Source organism: Centruroides vittatus, unplaced genomic scaffold (genome assembly GCF_030686945.1).
Source record: "Centruroides vittatus isolate TY-2023 unplaced genomic scaffold, ASM3068694v2 contig_751, whole genome shotgun sequence".
Taxonomy (NCBI): domain Eukaryota; kingdom Metazoa; phylum Arthropoda; class Arachnida; order Scorpiones; family Buthidae; genus Centruroides; species Centruroides vittatus.
In genome coordinates, this window is record NW_027122488.1 from 334530 (window position 1) to 357674 (window position 23145).

The window sequence follows — 23145 nt, forward strand, 5'->3', positions numbered from 1 at the left end:
GTAAACTTTCTAAACTGTTTTGCATGTATGAAAGGTCATCTCTTCAATGGAAAATTGTTGTTCCTTGCATTTAGTACATTGGACAAAAACAGACATTTTAGTTTCTTCTATGGATTTTTACTGTATATCATCAGCTTTTTTAATTGAATCTTCAATATTTTTATAAGCTGTACTATGGAACTTCTCTCTTGTTGGCAGAACATTACTATTGAACTTCTCATGGAGCACTGACCTGTTTTTTAGCACGGCTGACAAAAAATTGGGAATGCCAAACAGAAATTCTGCATTCCTGTGAAGTCTTCCCTTCATCAACCACATTAATGACCTTTAGCTTCAACAACAAAGCTTTTCACTTTCATCCAGACTCAGATATTGTTGGTCAAAATATACTGCAATGAGCTTGCATTATCTCTCTTCAATATGAAAAAATTGAGCAACAAGTTGCATAACTGTTCCGGAAAAAGTTAAAATTGTGCAGCACCATCTGTTATGAGATTTTATTTAAAAACTTTTTACATTCTTATTATTATAAAATGGCAAAAAGCTTACTTTTGAGGGTAGAGATCAGTTTTATAAAAAATTGCAAATGTTAACAACAAGTAAAATCTTCACTTAGTCCCACCCCACTCTATCTCCCCATCTCCTCAACCTTTAACTACCAAAATTTAATAGCATCAATCCTTCTAATACAAAAAATGCAAAATTTCTGAAATTCATGCCACACACAACACACAAGCTATTGAGACTGGACAATCACTGATCTAGTGTGTGGGAATGAAATATGATCCCAATTATTTTGAAATCTAAAAGAATAAAGGAATGGTCAATTTGCAGATTAGACCTCAAGATGATAACCTGACATACTGTAGCTCATTAATGAAAGCAAAAAGATTAATAAAGTGAATTTTTTATACATCCACAAGAGCCGTATTATCGGGCTAGAGTTGGCTATAATAAATAAATAATTAATAAGACAATTTGGCACTAGAGCTTGGCACTAGGCGCCATCTCTTAGTAAACTTAATAATTATAAATTAAATAAATAATTTTAATAATTTGGAACTGGAGGAAAAGAAATCGGCCCGAAGCGGGACTCGAACCCGCAACTTCTGCTATCCGTGCAGACACGTTACCAGTTACGCTACCCGGACCTTCAGTCCGATTGCCTCCTCCAGTATATACGCCTTGCCGGAGTTGCGATGGCCGGTTGAGTGCCTTGGGAGGACGTGGGCACTTGATGTGTCCCCAGCCGGCATTGTAATGACCGTCGATGGTCGTTGTGTTAGCTTATATATACTGGAGGAGGCAATCGGACTGAAGGTCCGAGTAGCGTAACTGGTAACGTGTCTGCACGGATAGCAGAAGTTGCGGGTTCGAGTCCCGCTTCGGGCCGATTTCTTTTCCTCCAGTTCCAAATTATTAAAATTATTTATTTAATTTATAATTATTAAGTTTACTAAGAGATGGCGCCTAGCGCCAAGCTCTAGTGCCAAATTGTCTTATTAATTATTTATTTATTATAGCCAACTCTAGCCCGATAATTCGGCTCTTGTGTATAGCTTTGTAACGGGTTAGTCGTGAATTTTTTATTTGGTTTTCCAGCATCTAAACTTTTAAAGCAGAAAGTAGTCAAACTGAATTGCCAAAAAAGCAAAAATGATTACTTGGAAGGCTTAACTTCCTTTTTCAGAAGAATTTCTATGATGTTCAGGTTTAAGCAATAAAGTTGGCTTTTTAAAAAGGGCTGGCAGAATTACAATTTAATAAAAAAATTAAAAAAAAAAAAAATTATATTTTTAATTGTGTTTAAATGTCTGTAGGTGACAGTCCTAACTCTTTTACATATTTGTGCAGAGGCACAGACTCTAAAGAAAGGTTATCTCTGCAATGGAAATAGTTGTTCCTAGTGATTGGACATGGCAAGCAGTGAAAGATAGGAGTGGTATCCATCTGTAATGTAATTTTACTTTTTTTATTAAATAAAGTTGGCTTTTCCTTGTCCTACAATATATTTTTGGTATGGCTGCATGTCAACAATTGCAAATCTTAGTTATATCTGATACACTGCTTCATAATACTTTGTAACATCTGAACATTTTAGCATAAATTTAATAATATTAAAGATTCAAGGAAACAGAAAAGTTTACATTAATTGATAATTTGCAACAATGAATCTCATTATATATGATGCCAACTGTATCTGAATTTGTCTGGTCTTTTTTTGACTTTTTGTTTATAATCCTATAAACCCAAAACTGTTTACCAATCTGAGCAACTCCATACAATGATTACTTCAGATTAGGGAGAGTATACTATAATTATTTTTAATAACTGAAATAAAAAAATACTAAAGATAATAAATTGATTTTATTACCTGATTACATGATAATTTTTGTTTGTTCTGGTAAGTAAATTCCAAAAAGGCAATTCTAAATGAATAAAGTAAAAGTTCAATTAAATCTGTTAAAAAATAATTCTTAAAAATATTCATTTATTAATTCAATTTATATTAATTTTAAGTGTATATTATGACAAAATTCGCATTATAGATCATTAGAAATTATTCAGCAATATTTGAATTTTTTATTCAAAATAATTTTTAAATGAAATATTCAAATATACAGGAAATGCTTGTTAGTTCAAAATTCATAGGATGACATAATCAGATTTCAAATTATCAAGTTTCAAATTATCTGAGATTTACATATATCTGTATAATATGCCAAATGCCACATAACTGATGTAATTTATTAAGCAAATGTAATACAGCTATGTATGAGAATGCTATTTTTGTTAATAATAATAATAATAATACAAATGTGAAGGTAAACAGCATGAGACAATCAAAAGAAAAAGGGTAATGCACGGGTAAGGTGACACCCAAAAATGTATTACTATAAAAGCAAAGCAATGTTGAAGAGATTAGAATTGTTCTTGGTCTATTATTCTCTTATAGCATGGAGGCACTTTGATCTAAATGAACCAGTTAAAATACACATATCACAGTTATGAGAGAATTTTCACCAAATTTCAAAGTAACCATATTTCGAACTAACCAAATTCCTTAACTTGTAAATCTCTATATCCCTGACCAGGACAAAAGTACGGTTACAAACTAATAGGATTTTCAACCATCCAATTTTGAATTAAAAACGATTTCCTGAAACATTAATGTATTTTTTATCTTATTAAAATCAAATGTATTTTTCAATGAAAGAATTATGACTTTCATGTAAATCATCATTAATATTTAAAGAAATTATAAAATTCATGTTTTTAAAATTTTAATTTAATAAATATATTTATGATATCATCATGTTTACTATACACTGTATTTCTGTGCATATAAGTGCATGCTCTTGTGTGCCAGCTTGTTTTGGTTTATAAGAATACTGCAATGCTGTGTCAATATAAATAAAATGTACTAATACAATAACTAATAACTGACATCTCTATGGTAACCATTATTATAAATAAAGTTAAAAAAAAAACAAAAACAAGTTTTCAATACTATAAAAGTTTTTAAAAATAGTGCATTTTTTAGGTTCTTTGTTGATTATAATGTTGATTTTTGCTTCATCCATAAGAGCATGCTCTTATATCTAACTCTTGTGTGTGCAGAAATAAGGTATATGTCTGTCTGCTTGTTTAATGATATATGTTTATATCATTAAACAAGACTATAGAGTTTAGAACATAATAGTTAGCATTTTCAACATTTTCTGTAAGTAGGTTAAACTACTATGTAAATGGATGAATGAAATTCATAATGAGAAATATCAGTGTATTTTCAAACCGTTTACCCTATATTTTAAGTATTTCTTAACTCATTGAATTCTTCACAGTTACCTTTCAGTTTAAGGATAGATGTTAATGAATTAGTCAAAAGTTATAAACAAAGTACAAAATATACAAATAAATTGTAATTTAAATGGTATCATTTACTATTTTTCAATTTCCATTTTAATAATTTTGTGTAACAAAAAAGTCAATTTCAGATTAAATTTTTTCCAGTTTTTAATATTTATAGAATAAATTTTAACAAACTGGAAAATAATTTATATAGAATAAATTATTTTCCAGTTAATTTATATAGAATAAATTATTTTTATTTAATAAAATATGTCTTATTTTTAAATTTTAACAATTTAGCAATCTAAAAAGATATCTTTTTAGATTGCTAACTATATCATGCAAATCACACCGGTAACAGGTTCTGGATTTAGTATTTCACTCTTGGTGTCAAGGAGAAGTTGAATTTCTTATTTAGATATTTTTGAAATTAACAATTCTAATTAGTATTTTAATTTGCATAATACCTCTTTTGAAACTTGAAAATGATAATTTATTTAAAAGAATGATCAATTAAAAACAGTTATATATAGTAACAAACATTTTCTACAAACTAATCAATTTTAAAATTCTTTTGTTTATGAATTTTTATGTTGTACAGAACCTTTTAAACAGATATCTGAGGGTATGGGTAGCCAATTATCCGTATAAAAACTATTGTACCCGATACTTGGATATAATGAGAAAAAATAAGTACCTGATGTGTAGCACTAGTAATACTACTAAAATTTTGATGTTGGGTGAGGTTATAGTTATAAAGTAACTACATACATATAATTACAGAAGATAAAAATAAAAGTTAAATTTAAACAGAAACAAAAGCAAATTAAAATATGAAAAAAAAGACAAAACATGCAAAACAAGTGTTCATTTTCAGAGGATATTAAAATAAAACAACATTATCTCAGTAGAAGAATTATGATTTAAGTTTTCACTTAATTTTGTATATGATCTATTTAACATTGATAATCTATTAAAAAAAAAAAGACTAAGATTTAAATATGATAAATATACTTTTCTTGACATTCTTTGAAAAATTCTGATTTCTAAATTAATCATAAACAAATATGGAAAATGAAAATCTTTAAAGTTAAATTGTTTTCTCATGGACAGTTAGTAAAATACACATTAATGAAAAAAGGAAAATGTTTTTGCTTTTAATTTCTACATTTTTATTAAAATTTAATAGCTTTAATAGTTTATGATAATATTTTATTTGATAAATTTGAAAAATAAGTTTTTATTTAACCTAATTTAAAATTTTTAGAAGAGTTTGTTTTTCTCTTATGATTAATCTTCAAATTCTGTGCAATTTAAAAACATTAAATTTTATTGAATTAAAAAAAAAGGCTGAAATTAGTTTAAGCTTTTTTAAAATTTCAACTAAAATAGTTAATAATATTAAAGTTTTTTGAATACAGAACAGAGTATAAAATTTTGTTACTACTCAGTTATTATTATGAACTGTATAATTCATCATTTTTCTGATTGTTCATAAATGCTATTTGTTTACATAAATTTATTTATATCAAATAAATTTATTCATATTACAATACATTTTAATTTTAATTTCTTTATCTGTATCACTTTCTCTTAGAGATTAGACTAGACATGGAAGTTGACTAATACTTGGTAATTTACATAAACATAATCAAATCAATATCTAGTTGTTATTTGTTTAATGACAGGAACATTTTAATTTATATTCTACAACTTACCTTCTGCCGAAAATCGTTTAGTCACTTCATCATCAATAATTGCCTAAAAATAATTATAATGTAAATATTTATTATATCTAAATATTGTTACTTAAGTTTATATGTTACTTTAAAATTTTGTTATTGACTAAAATTTAGTTTAAATATGAAAATTTTGTGTTTCATTTTATTTAAAAAAAAAAAATTACTTTCTAGATGATTCAATATACTGTAATCATTTTACTAGCATTTATTAACTTCATGTTGTAGTAAATAAATTAAATTTAGAGAATGGAGTTAACAAACAAATTTATTATTATTACAAGCAACATTTGTATAAAACATGTAACCAATCATTCAATTTTTAACAGCTTTTTAAATTAGCATATTTATGTATGAAGTTAATATTAAGAAGTTTACAAGATGTTTCTTTCAAATGATTAAAAAATTTGAAATTTTAATTAAGTGATTGCTCAAATAAATAAAACTAATGGCAACAACTTCTTAAAAACATTTTGAAGAAAATTATATATTTGAGAAACTTTAAAAATAATTGCAATATATTTGCAGTATTATTTTATTTACAAAAATAATATTTTATTGATACAGCTTTCTGCTTTACAAGGAGGGAATAAATACAAAACTGCAAATTTACAATAAATGTAAAGATTGTACAAAAAGTTTATACATGCCAAACAAAATAGTTTCAGTTAAATCTTCATGAAATATAGGATTAGTATAAAATTTATTTTCTAACAAAACAAAAAAATTGGTTAGATTAGTAAGAGATACACATGAAGTAAACAGATTATTCTTCATTTTCTCTGTTTTCAAACTACAATAAGAACATTGTTTTATCTAATAAATTAATTTTTTTTTTCCATTCAAAAAACAAAATACTTATTTAGACATTATATCAAGAAAAGATTTGATCTTAAAACTTATAGTAGACAGAAGATACCATTTAGTACTCTATAAAACACTAAATTTGTGGATTTTTCTATGACCCCTGTTCAAAACAAGCAATATTCCCTGTCCAATATTGATCACTTATTGTTTGAAATAATTTGACCAAAAGCAAAATCCTGTCAGGATGTTGAGTCAAATAATAATAAGAATAACCAAATTGATTTAGATGAATATTCAATAAATGTAGCTAATTCTGTTTACATGACAAATTAATAATTGTTAATAATGTTCCTTAACTCTAAGCTCTGAAAATTTCTTCTTTCTATTTACTTGGAGATGTAACTTGAGGAGTAAAAACAATTTCAAGGGGTAAGCTTTTGAAGCAAGGTCAAGCTACAGGGGGATAAGCTTACAAGGTTTTGCTGTACAAATTTACAGCAAAATCAGTCAAACAACTTTTCCTTTGGCCAATTTCATCTAAAATGGATTAAGCCGATTTTAGCCAATTTTATGTTTAAAGAGTTAAATCAGCCAAATCAAATATTTTTGACCAAATTTGACACCAACTGATAAAAAAAATAACATAGCTAAAGATTGTCTATCCAGTTTAATCCTTAACAATGGTCCTAGTATAGATTGATCTAAATAGAACACACTTTTAAAATAACATAGTTGTATTTTCTCTACTTTGTCTAACAAAGAACTCCCCAAATAGGAGCATGAAGCCAATTAAAGGTATAATTAGAGAATCAAATAACCTAAAGTAATTACTTAATAAAAAAAATTTTCATTTTTGTTAATAAATTAAATTATTGGGTTGTTCGGAAAGTAATTTCGTTTTTTCCATAGAAAAATAAAAGCAATATTCTTATAATAAATAAATATTTTATTGAATTATATATTGACCATTTTGGTCAAATACCTGTTGTCATTGTTTCTGGTAGTAGCATGATTTCACATTCGTAAAAGTTTTGATCATTGTTTACAAAAAACTGATTCAAGTGATTTTTGACATTGTCATTTCAAGTAAATGTCTTACAGTTAAAAAAAATTTGTATAGACCAGAACAAGTAATAATCTGAGTGGCCCGATCTGGCGAATATGGTTGGTATGATAACACATCCCATATAAGCTATAACAGCTTCTGACCAGTTACCAAACTTGTGTGAAATTTGGCATCATCATGGTAAAACACTACATTTTGTTTGTTGATCAATTCTGGCCTTTTCTGTTTGATGATATTATTCAATTTGTTTACTTGATGGCAGTACACTTTCAAATCAATTGTTAAATTGTCTGGTAAAAGCTCAAAAAAAAAAATTTCTTTAAAATCCCACCATAGAGAGCATCTCTCATTAATAACATGTGGAACCCATATATCGAGCTTTGAAACAAAACTAATTCGTTTTAAGTAATAATAAACGGTTCAATTTAACAGATTTAATCGCTTAGTGATTTCACGTGTTGTTATACAGCAGATTGCTTCAATCAGTACCTTTATTTTATTTTCATTGGCTTCAAATGGCCATCCAGAATGTGGTGTATTTTCAATATTAAAATTGCCAGAACACAATTTTGTAAACCAGTTTTGGCACTGTCTTTCTCTCAACACATCTCCAAACATGTACCACAAGTTTTGCTTGTTTAAACAGCATTTTGATTTTTTAGTTATAAAAAAGCAAAATATGCCGAAAATGATGCTTTCGATTTTCCATATTTGATGGGTCACTGAAAAAAAAACAATTGTACGGAATCAAACAAAATTTCTTACAAATAAGCCTTAAAATGTCAGCTGTCAAATTATATAATGAAAATGTGGTCTAAAATCAAATTGGCTGATAAAAATACATCTAATTCCTCTAGTAATAAAAAAACGAAATTACTTTCCGAACAACCCAATAGCTATTTTGGATTTAGTGATAACTGATATTTTATCTAAATGCAAATTAAAACAACCTTGAAGAATAAAATAAACATCTAAATATTTAAAGTTTGATATTTTATCTAATAAATCACTCAATAAAAGTCTATCTGATTTTCTTTATCTACTGCCACTCTGGAATATTAATCTTTGTTTTCATTTTGTTGATCATTAAACAGTTTCTCTGAACAATGTCATCACTAAATTTAGCTTTTTCTGAAGAGACACTATGGAATTAGCCATTAGCAAAATGTCATCTGCATATCCAAGATAGTAAATTTCAACATGCGGAGCAAGTGTTTTACCAACTGACCCTTTTTCCTTTAGATAAAGTAGGAGATCATGTATGTAAATGTTAAAAAATATGGAGTTTAAAGATTCCCCTAGGATAGCCCTCTAATAGATATTACTATTTCTGTATAAACTAACTTCTTTTCAATCAAATAGCTAGTATTTAGAAATAAATGTCTCAAAATAACTATAAAAGAAGTAGAAATTTCCAAATTGTAAGCTACCCCCAGTCTTTTACAAAAGTTCCCTGTTATAAATATAACATTGTATTACTCCAGCCTTATAAGATGGTTTGCTAAAATAACAAGGAAAACATTTCCCAATACACATTAACCTATTCCCTGGTATTCCCAACATATCTCAGGTTGAAACATGCTGACCTTGACCTGTGGACCCAAGATATCTTGTTTCTGTATCAGGATGTTTTTGACACTAGATGTCACTAGTCAACATAATTTTTATATTAAAACTAAAACATTCTGAGATATTAATAAATGTAAAACAAAAAGAATTATATGTCTATTTTGTTTGTGCAAAATAAAAAAATAATTTTGGACGATACAAATTTAATAAATTTTTATTTAAAGACTGCTTTTGCATTGTCATCCCATTAAAGTAAGGTGATCAGACGTCCTGGATTGTGCGGGACTGTCCCGGATTTGGGTTGTTAGTCCCGCATTTGGTCATGTAACATTTTCAACATGTTCGCAAGTTGTCAAGAGCACAAAGTTGTTGTTTTCTTTTCCTACTAGTAGCCCGGGATTCCCCCTAGTGAGCATTCTAGCAGCAATGGTGTCATTCCGTGGTATAAATAATAAATTCATATCAATAATTCAATATTAAGTTCCTATTGCAATAATAATATACTGAATTTATTATTAATTTAAATAATATCTAGGGGCACCCCTAGTGGCCATTCTAAGTATACCATGACAGATATACAAACAGTGCCATCAAGTTGTGAAAAAAAAATAATTTTCTTTTCTATAAAGAGTTATTTTTATATTTTCTACTAAATTATTTATTAATGAATTAGTTATTATTATTATATATATGTATGATGGAGGTACACCCCATTTTTAGCTCCCACAACACAAGCGTCCTGCATTTCAACCTAACATATCTGGTCACTTTACATTAAAGGCAAGTATTTCATTTTTGTATTAATAAATAATATGCATGAAATTTTAAAACTTAACAAATATATGTTTTCAACTCCTCTCAATGATTTTTTAAAACAATTTCCCTTAATGTTTTTGTTGTATAGCTGGCATCATAATGACAATCCTTGAGAGAAACAAATGATATAAGACTCTCTACTTACAATAATAATCAGAATATCTATTTCACAACTGTAACTTCTAATATGAAAGATATAAAAATATTTCTTTTTGTGAAATTTTTATTTCTCAGTTTAAGATATGATTGAAAAACAATTTCTTTTAATTCATGTTAATTACTTCAAATTAAAATTTTAAAAATTATAATTATTAATGATATCTTCATTCCACTTTAATGGAAAATTTATAAAATATCGCAAAATCTTAAATATGTTAAAGAGAATAAACGATTCTTAAAATCAATTATAATAGAAAATAAGACTGAATGTATGAGTTGAAAGTGAAAATATAGTCATCCCAATGAACAGCAAAAAGAAATGAAAACTATGAAATAGAGTAGAATAAATAAGTGTTGATAACATTTCCTTTGATTTATAATAGATTTTATCCTTTCAATTTATTCCATCTGATAATACAATGAAGGAAGAATTAAGTTTGAAACATATATAAGAAAGTTCAATGAAAGATTGGTTTGTTTTTACATTTAGAACAACATAGTTACTTTTTGTATTGTGATAATAAAGAGCCTGAGTAGTGGCTTGCAGTGATTGATTCAAAATAATTTTCCCATAAATTCCTTACTCTCCTTATTACATATATCTTTTTCCAATGGATTTTTCTATGTCCTTCAAATTGAAAATAGTATTTAAAGAAAACTTAAACCATGGAAGAGATTCAAGAAAAATCAAAAACTGAATTAAGTACAGTAGAGTCCTGCAAACTTGACTTAATGTGAACTGAGAAGGTGAAGAGATACTGAAAATGACAAGTTTTACAGCTCCTTGTGTTAACAGTAAAGTGAGAAATGAGATTTTGTTAAAATGCAATTCAAATGTAACCATCTTTATATCAGGAGGGGCATGTTGCCAACCATAGCAGAATTTTGCTAAATTAATGAATTTGTTTAACATACAGCAGCATAACAATGATACTAGTCTAAACAGCTAAATTTTTGTAAATGTATTGTGTGTGCAAATTCATATAAAATATTATGTACCATTAGAAACTATTTCTATTTGTAGTTAAATTTTAATTTTAAAAAACATTGGCTAGTTGGTGGCTTTGAGTTAGCAATATTTGCATTGTGGCATTTTGTATTGGCACCTTGAAAAAAGGATTATATTCACACAATTAAAAACTTCAGATAAGATGTTAAAGAAAATAAAAGAAATATTTTATTTGTGCAAGCGCTTTTGACGTAATTTATGCACATCGTCCCCAGGCAATTTGAATAACAAAGACGTCCAAGCTAAGTATTTAGTATACCTAAAGGGTTATATTCTTTGTTAACACATGGAATTGATGCTATTATCAAGTATTTCCAGTGAAGAATGATAACTTAATCCTATGATTAAATAAGTTGTGTGTGTAAAAATTAGAAATTATGTATTTTTTTTGAATGACACAAGTTTTATGAAATTTCAAATTATCAAGGGTGAAGTTTCTGGGACTTTACTACAATAGTAGTGTTATATCAAGAAAACTATTAAAACAAAAACTGATATTAGAATATTTACCTCAACTCCAGATTTTATAAATTCAATTGCAAAGTCCAAATGGAAAACCTTTGGTTCAATTGCAGGACTGAATGTAAATGCAAAACTCTCATTTTTAATTGACTGCAATGCATCTTCATGTATTCCTGTTTAAAGAAAAGTGATTTGATAATATATATTATTAATTAATAATGAAATCTTAATTCTATGCAAGTCATGATTTTCCTAATATATAATAGATTATTTATATTTAAATGTTTATATACAGTATAGTCTTGTCTAGTGTAGTTCAGTATAATCTTTTGAGAAGTTTGTGCATAAAAAATGAAATTCTGCATAAATTTATTCTCCACTTGAAATATTTCCATATAATTACATAGATACTTCTGTAACCATTTACAATTGACAAAAAAACATTAAAATGTGTTTAAAATTGTTTGTTTTACTTATTTTTTTTTTATTACAATAAATAACATTTTAATCTGATGTTTGTTCCTGAATATACAGAGCAAAATATATCACTTGAGAAGAATATATGCAAATCTGTATATTCGCTTGTTAGCTGTTTTTGAAGTGTCAAAAGCTGGAGAAGCATAGTTTGCTGATTGTTAGATTCAGTGGCACTAGAAGTATTATAAATTGATGTGGTTGTCTTTTGAAGGAATATACTGATGGAAAGCTGCTGCTTCTTTCATTTCACTTCTTGAAAGAAAGTCTTTCCTTAAATTTCATTGCATAAATCAGATGGTCATATTCATAAAAAGTCTGCAAAGCCTTTGGCATTATTCATTCCCTGCAAGAGCTTTTTCAATTGAATTTTTTTGTCTTTGAATTGTTCCGCCTCATCTTTGTCTTAGTCCTCAGTATTTGAACAAAAGCTCCTACAGATTGTCATCCATTAATACTAGTGTCTTCCCATCAATTATGTCCTCAATATCCTCCTCTTTTCAGTCTTCAAATGCTATTCCAGCAATTCTCCTGGCCAACTCTTTATTTTTGCAATTGGATTATCTCACACTGTATGTCTGAAATGGTTCGTACTTCATCTGAAGTGATGTCCTTCATAGTCTTAGTCCACAAGTTTCTTACAACAGATGATTATGTATTAATCTCTGGTGTTCTTTGGAATCTGTTTTAATAGGAAAAAATTTCATTGTGGTGACACCCTTCCAAAACTGAGTGACACAGATTGCCAATTCTAAACCTCCACAGTGACCCATACATCTCATGAAGATGGTTTAAAGGATCTGATAATCTCCAAACTCCTACTTGAATGGCTAGATAAGGGATATATGGAGATAAACAGATAATCTCTGTTTCATCATTTGAAAATTCTTTTGTATGACTTGGTATTCTGGAATATTGTCTAGCACAAGCAGTACTTTAAATGGAAACCAATTTTCTTCCAGGTATTTTTTTGTCTTTTGAGAATAAAACAATAGTGGAATTGGAATTTGTCTAAAAAGAAGTTCTTTATCATCCAAGCTTTCTTGTCTACATCTGATATAACAAGAATATTCTGTTTATGAATCTTCTAAGAGCACTTGGATTTTATGCTCAATAAAATAGATCAAGCTTTATCATATGACATGCTATGTTGCTACATTTTAGCAATATGGCCCAATCTCTAGCTGCCTTAAAACCTAGAGACTCTTCTCTTCAATAGTTCTATAGGTGTACTGAGATATTTTCAAAAATAATGCTGTCTTATCAACATTATAAACCTGTATAGATTTATATCCATTATCATTGATGAGCTGCTTTTGTTGCATAAGGAAAGTCTTAGCAGTCTCATAATTGATTAAAGCAGACTCTAATTTTTACATTGCATAGTAAATAATGCTTTCAGAAATTCTGGAACTAGCCTCTAATGGTAATAAAAGTAGAAGACCATTGCTTATATCTGCTGTAAAGCTTGAAGGACTTGATGTAAATCATACTAAAACATTTAGGCAGGTTTTTCTTATGTTGATCTGTGATCCAAATGAATAATGAATTTTCCATTTTCAACATCACTTTATTATGCACATAACTTGTATATTCAGCAGTATAAAGTACACCAGTTTGCATCACTTCTCTCTTATTTTCTTGGTTTTTTTTTTATATTACTGTATTTCTTTGATTAAACCCCAAGATTAAAATAAACCATAGAAAACATGTTGAATACTATAAAATATAGAATACAGACTATAATTTAATTTTGTAATTTAGAGCGACAGGTAAAAAATTTAACTAAAATTCATCATCTTCAAATTGTTTGAATTGGACAGCACTTTCTATTCCAAAGTTCATGAAAACATTTTTGGAAATAAAATTATACTTATCATCAAATATTGAGAATGAAAAAGTTACAATCAAAGTTCATAAGTTGAGAACTTATCAGCCAAGGGGTAATTAGGGAAACTCAAACTGATGATGAGTTTGAACCAGAAGAAGGTAGTCAAGATTCTGATTCTAACAATGACACTGTAACAACTAAATCAGAAGATGCCAAATCAAGTTAATTATTAAAACAGTAATTATTTCAATTATTGTAGCTGTAACCCATAAATACAATCAACAAATGGTTTTGATGGTTCCAAAAATGTAAATAATTAAGTTAATCAAGATATTTCTTTCAATTTTTACCAACTCATTGCCTGCTAAAAGGAAAAAACCCCCAGCCTCAAAAAACCCAGGAATATATATGTTTAAAAAATAAACCCCCTGGGGATTAATATAACATATGGTATTTTCATTAAAATCAAACATGTATTCTAATCTATGGTCACACACAAAAAAAACCTTCTCAATATTTATCTGGAAGCTTCACTTTCTCATCTAAAGTTATCACTTTTCTGGTTTTTTTTACACATTTCTCTGTTACTAGATGTACTCGTACTACTTTAACAACTCATGATATTGACTAAGCACAGTTATTGTAGACACAAGCAGCCATTCAAACTAACAAACAACAAATTCCACACTCCCATTGTGATTTTGGTTTTGTTATATAGTGTCAAAAGTTTAAGTTTCAGTTTTACTTTTACACAGTTCACATACTGTACTTACAACTTATTTTTTGCTTTCTTCAATTTTTAAACAGTAAAATAACACACTAGGATATAACCGATAACTGGTATGAAATAGAGAACAAACAAAAAACTAAATGTAAACGTTTTCAATTCCCTTCCAGGTTCTTTTTCAGGCATTATAACAGTTACCTGATGGAATGTCAAAAAGCTGTTTTTGGAATATAAAAATAATAACAAGCATTTGAATTATTACACAGGTGCAACTTGGATTTTTAAATTTTTTGTACTTATAATTCAAATGCTTGTTCTAATTTTTATATTCAAGAAAAAAAAAACTTTTACAACATTCCATTGGGTAAATAACTGTTATAATACCTAAAGAAGAACCCAGAAGGGTTTGAAAACATTCATGTTAGTTTTTTGTTTGGTTTTTCTATTTCACACCAGTTATTGGTTCTGTGTATGTTGTTTTCCATTATTTTCACTCTTTCTGTTCTGTGGATTCTAAGAGGATCTTTTTAAAGATCATTGGTTCATCCAAATCCACAATTAGACAGACCACCCTGTGATCTACTTACCCAGGACAGACCACCCTGAAAAATTCTCAGGGTTGTTTCAACTATCCAGATTAAATCCTGAGTATCCAGAATGATAGGATAATGCCTTAATTGCCTTAGTCATCTGGCCAGCTCATGCCTGCATTAGAATCTTTATTTTCATTTCATCTTGATAATTTATCTCAAAGGTAGGTTGTAGAAAATTACTTCTAATTTTTATACATTACTTTTGTTCCACAATGAATTTCTTAATAAAGATAGTCAGCACTAATAGTCAGAATTACCTCTGTGCATCCAAGTATTAACTCTAAACATTGCAAACCACAAAACAACCTGTGTATATCAATCCTACTGTGCTCAATTATTTTCATCAGCTTAAATATGAAAAATAATAGGCTTTCATAAAAAAAAATTCATAATGGATTATTGAAATATAATTTTATTGAGTAATACTTAAATTAACAAATACATGTAATAAACATCAGAACTTTAAATTTTAATATATAGAAATTTCATAGAAACAAAAAAATTATAATTAATCAATTCTTCATTAAACATATATAAATTAACCTCTATCATCAGGGTTACTAAATTATTGCTAAAATTGATTTGTCTATATTCTAATTTTATAAAATATATGTTCATATAATTATGTTAATTTAAAAAAAACAAAATAAAAATTTGCACACCTGTATTAATAGATCCATTACAAGCAATAACAGATTGTTTTAAAACACTATTATCATGAGCAGCTTTCTCATTAATTTCTTCCAAACCAAACTGTAATTACAAATTAATTCAATAAATTAGTTCAATATAAATATTATAATTATTTCATGTTATAACTATTTATTAATAAAAATTTTCATTAAAAAGTAATATTCAAAGCATTCATTTCAATCAGTTATACAACTAAGAAAACATTGTCAACTTAAAGATTAAAAAAAAATAAATAATCAGATATTTTAATCAACAAAATTCAAAAATTTCAGATAATCCAGAAACTTGTTTGATTTTGTTTTGGATACATCAACATTATGCATTTAAAGTTTCATACAATAAATACTGTAATGCAATTAAGTACACTTGGTTTTCTCTACTCATGGCTATTTGCTAACAATTACTTAGTAGTCTTATAGTATATAGCAGTGATTCTCAAAGTGGGGGTCGTGAAAAATATTTGGGGAGTCGCTGAAAAATTGATGCCAGATCAATTTTTTCAAATATTTTATAAATTTACTATGGATTCATGTTTAGAAATAATAGAAATAAAAAATATATAAAATAATTTTTACTTAAATAAATTGCACATATAAATAATAAAAATAATATAAATATTTAAATACGAGCCTAACCCCCTCCCTCCGAGATGTTTTTTGACACATACTTATTCTTCGGGGGTCCTTTGAAATTTTTAAGTGCAGAAGGGGGGTCGCGGTCCAAAAAGTTTGAGAAACACTGGAATATAGTAATATAGTAGTCAGTTAAGATCTTTGGAATTCATAATGGAACCTCAGAATTAGAATATAATTTATAGCACTATTGGCAGCAGGCTAACAGTCAAGTACAATAACTAAAGTCTTTCTCAAAGTTTTCAGAGCTGCTGGATTAGAAGGAACAGATATGAAAAATCCACTCCTGACTTTTCTACATGTATACAGAACAACACATTCAATCTCTGGAGTCTCTCCAGCAGAGCTCATTTTTAACAGGAAGATCAAAACCAAATTTACAGAATGAAGATAAACAAACAAAAGTTGTAAACTTCAGAAACAAGTTAACCACTCTGCAGTGACCAACAAATATATCCATCAAGGGCGATCATGTGGCAGTGGTTAGGGAAGGATATATTCGTTAAATTCTTTTGGGGGTATCACCAAAAACTACCGTAAAAAAAAATTCACATAGAAAATGAATTATGTAACAATAAAAAAAAAACTTTTCTTTATTAGACATAACTGTTTACAAAATCTTTTTCCAAATAGTAATGAGAAAAAAACACATGTAAAAACACTTTAAAAATTTCCCACGTTTATTCTCCACTACTTTGGGATAGCACCATACCTGACTATCCCACTGTTGAAAGGTTAAGGAAAACATTGATAAAGCTACTAGATGTAATGCAGGATGGGAATATCAAATTGCAAAATAAATTCTGATAAGTGGATCCAGGAGATTTCATAGTAATAAAGCAACCATGTTTAAATAAACTTATATCCAAGTTTGACTTCACAGTTTATAAAGACATTAAATGGAGAGATAGTAACTTAACACTAAAATATCCAAATGGCAAAATTATAACCTGAAATATATCTGCTGTCAAATTAATACATAATCTGTTAATCAGACATTGTCATTTTGAAGAAGTCATAATATTGTATTTAAATCAAGCTGACAAGAAAGCACAGCAGTCAGAAAATCAGGTTACGCAAGCCCAAGAGAAAACAATGATCAACAAATCAAGATTAAAAAGTTGGGCAGCTCCAGTGATAGAGACATGGTTCAAATTACATTGTGAGTCTGGGTTTAGTTGCTTGTGTGAGAATTGACATTTTAGTTTAGTCAACAAGTTATGACTTCTTCACAAACATAACATTGACATAATGACAATTAGACCATCTAGGATCTACCATCTTGATCTATCAAAAAAAATGAAAGGGAATCCTTAACGAAACAACAACAGAATGGGTCTATTCAGTTACAATTAAAATGCATGATGAAATGGAGTATTACATTGGGAGCAAATACCAAACTCTGAAAGTCAGAATTTCTGAACACGAGGAGGATCTAAAAAGAGGCAAACTCTCAACAGCCCTGATGGAATGACTTATAGTTGACAAAAAAGCAGCCTCTCAATGAGAGAATGCAGAAATAAATGTCAAACACAAAATTTTTGCTGTCAATAATAGATGAAGAACTTGTGATTGTCACTTAACTGCCAAACTATCAATGATAAGCAAACAAAAAGAAGCAGTTGACCTTGTTTTGTCTATTTGGTAGTGATGTAACGAATATTCGGTTACTACCCGGTATTCGGTCTATTTTTCACTATTCGGCCAAATACCGAATATTTAAATCACTATTCGGCTGAATACCGAATATTTAGTCACTATTCAGCCGAATACCGAATACCTAAAAACAGGAGTAAGAAATAACAAAAACACAGTAAATTAATCATTTTGGTAACTTTTATTAATGCTGAAAATTAAACTATAATTCTTAATGTTAATAAGAAATAGCATCTAACTCTAGTATTAAATTATTTCGTAATTAAATATTATTATAGCCTTTATCTAGCCTGATATCTTATGGCATTGATGGCGTGTAGGTTAGAATGTATCGGACATTAATATTATTGTTTAGTTAATTATGTTATATTCGTATTCGTGTATATTTTTATATTTTTTACGATATTTTAAAATGATTTACGAAACGTTTTATTGAAACTTATTTAATGATTTACGTATTTAATGAAAGAATTTGAAAGATAATGAATTTACGTATTTAATGAAAGAATTTGAAAGATAATGAATTTACGTATTTAATGAAAGAATTATTTATCTATTTCTAGAAGATGAGTAATTAATATATAATTTATTTTATATATAAAGCAAAGAATGAGCATTTTTCATTATATGCAAAAGATAACATTTGAAATCATGTTAATTTTAAAAATATTGACAAAAACAATAGCAACAAAATATCACAAAACTTCACAAATAGAAAACCCCCAATAATATATTTGAACTGTTCCACAACTGGGCAGAAACTAGACCATATGTCCCCACTAAAGTATATCCTTAGGGCACTATTCAGTCTACAAATACGTAGTAAAAACAAAATTTTAGAGTTAAAAAGATTGAATGCAAATAAAATAACTTATAACTTACATCTAAATACCAACAACTACCGAATCATATCGGGCTATTTACGGCTATTACATAAATTATAAACCAATTTGGCGCTAGAGGTAGACGTTAGGCTCCATCTCATATTAACTTTAATAATTTTATTTAAATTAATTAATTAAATTATTTTAGACCTACTGGAAGAAAAAAATCGTAGTGACAGCGGGCCAATAGAGAGCAGAGTGCGCGATCCTTGCCATAATGCGGTTTGCGCGCCAATTTTCGTACGTGCGTTAATCAAGCCGAATAGTTTGGCCGAATATTCGGCCATTCAGCCACACTCCTGGTCGAATATTCGGTATTCGGCCACGCTCCTAGCCGAATATTCGGTATTCGGCTGAGGCCAAATATACTATTCGTTACATCACTACTATTTGGTTCATCTGGAGATTTCAGCCACCTGGACTATTTTCTCCAAAGTGCTAAAAAGCAGTTAACCTAGACCCTTGGGTGTGTCTTATTTTGTCACTCAGTCCAACAGCCCCCCCAGTCATGCTACCATTCCAAGGTCAGCTTACAAAGTGCATAAAAGTAAAGTAAATATCTGTACATAGTTATCAACAAACTAATAATGCAAAGAGTGTTTTATGAATGTATTTTATTTTATATACTGTTTGTTTCTCTATTTTATATATTTCATTTTATTATATAAAATAGAGAAACAAACAATATATATTTCAATTTGAGCCTAAAAATTCTACAGCCATTAGTTTCTAAAATTTTATTTAAACTTAAAAAATTTTTCATTCAAATTTTAAACTTTTTTGTTTAAATTTGAAAATGATAAACCATCTGTATTCAAACTTAAGCAGCTGTTATATTTGATTATAAAACAGTTAAACATTTGAATCTGACGACAAAAAAAAATAATCCCAAATAGCACTTTACTGCATTTAAAAGTTGAGTCACTTAAATGATTTTGTAGTTATTTCAGTTTTAAGTTTAACCATACAGTCACCTGATTTAGTCTCATAATATACATTATATCAGCACATTACAACACATTACATCAACAAAATAATGCTTAAATCCTTACATAGAAAGGTTCAAACAAAATGTATTAAGTTCTTAAAATAGCAATATTACATAGAAGAATAAAAATTAAAAGAATTTTATGATTATGTGGGCATTTAATTTACAAAAATGTACACTAGGGTATAAAGTCTCCCATGTGCCTGCTTGAGAAAAGATATGGCATATCTGCTCAAGGGTTAATTAGCATGAATTATCATTATTATTAATTGTTAATAATGAAAATTGTCACTTTATTAGAATCACATAAATCAGTAACATATTTGAAAAATAAATTTCCTTCGGGAGAGTATGTATGTATGTATATATACATACATACATATTCAATGTTAAAAGTACAGATGTTTATCAATCTACATATGAAAAATTAAATATTTACTGAAATTTACTAAAAGAAAACTAATTTTGAAGTAACAAAACAAGACACTTTATATTAACAAATACATAAAACTAAGATTTTCATTAAACAACACATCTTATGAATTCAGTAAAATGTGTTTATTATATTAAAAAAATATATCTGTCATCAAAAATCAGATCAATAAGTGGACAAATCCATAAGTAAAGGAAATTATAAATTAAAAAAAGTACTTGCTTCTAGAAAATACACTACTGAAGAATAGGTAATGTTACTCACTCAAAACAATGAAAATAGAAATAAGGTTGAGATACAAGTCCTTGTTCTCTTGGCAATAGTCAGTAATTGAATATCATACAAAAGTTACCTTCCGACAACTTAACAGTTCTTTCTACATTTCAAATTTAAAGTACAACAACAGCAGAATGTATTAACTAACCCAGGCAAAAAGTAATAATATAAAAAAAAACTTTTTTTAGTGTACTTTCACTATATTATAAAAAGCTTCATCAGGATATAGAATATAAACTTTATGTTATAGGCTAATGTATTTTATTTTTATTTTTGTTGTAATTAATACCATTAAATCATAAAAACACAAAGACAGTATTAACATTGCAAATATTACAGATTAACATTTAGATAACAAATTTATCAAAGCAAAGACCACTAAACGATAAAAGAAACACGTATAAAACTTCCAAGCCCAATATTGAATTAAGAGTCCCAGAAAAAAACACTTCTGTTGTACTTAATTTTCTCTTCGCCAGCACATAACCAAGAATACTTTTGGCATCGTACCGTAATACAAATAACGTCAACGTTACAATATCGGAAGAAAGACAATTAAAACTATTAAATCACAAATATCATTTACCATACATTCCACATTAGCTACAGTTATATTTGTATCAAATATAAAATTTAACACTGATATTTTACCATAATGTTTACTTGATCACGGTCAAGTATTTTTTAAATTAACACAAATAGAAGTTTATTCTAGAATTTTTATATTTTTAATTTTAGTCGAATAATTACGGCACTCTCTTATTCTCATACATAAACCGCCAATGACTGTCACTTAATTATGGTTTCTACCAATCTAATCTATTTAATTTTATTGCCACTAAGCTCTCGTCTAATACTCAAAATGATTCTGTGCATTTACAGTATCTATTTTTCCAAACACCTTAACGTTTTAATAGCACATTTAAAAAAGCAATAATTTGAATTTGAAAACAGAAAAATTTCTAGATCAGAAAACCAATTTTAAACTACACTTTCAATTTGAGACATAAATAGTATCAAAATAAAGACCAAAATATATTTTCATTTTCATTAACATATTTTAAGCCTTTTTGCCTTAAAAATCATTTTCTGACAAAATCTTTCTTTTTATTCCCGAGTACTTCAATCAATACTAGTAGATAAAGAAATAATCAGACACACAGTCTTAAAATATTCACAATTCCAGAACAAAGAGTTATCATACACGTGTTTTTAAAAAAAAAAAAAAAAAAAAAAAAAACTTTCATAATGTACACATTATGAAATTATATATTTAAAAATTTATGAAAAAATTTCACAAGATATTTATTATGAAATTTTGTATAATTTTCCATAGTAAAGGGTTTTTTATAATTTAAAAGAGGCAGAAACATAATACACAATAATTTAACTTGCAGTTAAGAACTAACGATAGATGTTACTTTTAGGTGATTTGTATATGTATAACCCGTACACAAATAGCTAAAGGTAACTTCTACTGCGAAATTGATCTGTGGGAGATTCTGTATGTATAATTTTGAAATGAGACTAGCAAGCCTCTGTGCTAACTCACAATACATATAATGGAAATTCATAAACTACAGAAATCTGCAGTAAATGCGTGTGCACGTTTTCTACCACTACAAAAATATGAATTATGCAAGTGTTAGGGTGCGACTATAAAGATGCGAGCGAGCGAGAATATCTGGCGAGAAGAGGTGAGACGTGATAAATATCAAATGCCCTGCCAGAAATTCGCTCTCGCCAGCGATATTTCTCGCTTCTCACTTGTGTATGGTTCTCCTTTGCGACAACTATATCGCTCGCTACTAAATGCACGTCTGCATAGCCGAAGCAGACGATAAACATTGTTTGCGACACTTACGAGAATGTTACGTCATACAAATATATAAACGAACTTATCGGCATATACGTAACATTTTTATATTTCTACACATTAATTAATTAATTAATTAAAACATACTTGGAATATATAATTTAAAACTTCGACATATTTTTTTCTGAATCCTGTTGATTTTCCCAGTGACGTCAGCAAAAAGAAAATAATAATGCTCAATATTACTAAAGGTAAAATAATCGGGTACCATAAATTATAAATAATATTCAGGTAAGAAGACATTCCAAATCATCGGTAAAATTTAAAATGACAAACGTAACTTAAATCGAGAGGACATCGTTTACCAACGTCGTTGCGTGCGCAGTCAAATTGTCAGATTACATAATATTTACTATGATTGGTGAATTGGATTTTTAATATAATATATGAATGGAGATGTTTATTTCTATAAATAATTCGATATGCCGAATTATCATAAAATATTAATCTGTATTTATATTTATTTATTTATAAATATATATACGTTTCAAATTTTTAAATTGTCGATCGTGCCATAAATTTAAAGAATTATTCATTGTAGAAAAATGCGGTTAATAATATTTGTTTTTCTACCTGTGAAAATAAACGTTAATCTATTCTTGC

General features: G+C 28.0%; 1 protein-coding gene across 1 annotated transcript in view; it reads right to left on the reverse strand.

Annotated features, from left to right (window-relative positions):
• LOC136981318 (glycerol-3-phosphate acyltransferase 4-like) overlaps positions 1 to 22867 on the reverse strand; it is a 54412-nt gene extending 31545 nt beyond the window's left edge. The window contains exons 1-5 of the mRNA XM_067277630.1: positions 22630 to 22867; positions 15767 to 15857; positions 11528 to 11652; positions 5571 to 5613; positions 2375 to 2429 (exon numbers count right to left, since the gene is read on the reverse strand). Of these exons, the coding sequence (XP_067133731.1) occupies positions 2375 to 2429; positions 5571 to 5613; positions 11528 to 11652; positions 15767 to 15857; positions 22630 to 22785 (470 nt within the window). The 5' untranslated portion in view covers positions 22786 to 22867. The remainder of the gene's footprint in view (positions 1 to 2374; positions 2430 to 5570; positions 5614 to 11527; positions 11653 to 15766; positions 15858 to 22629) is intronic.
• Between the last annotated feature and the right edge of the window lie 278 nt (positions 22868 to 23145).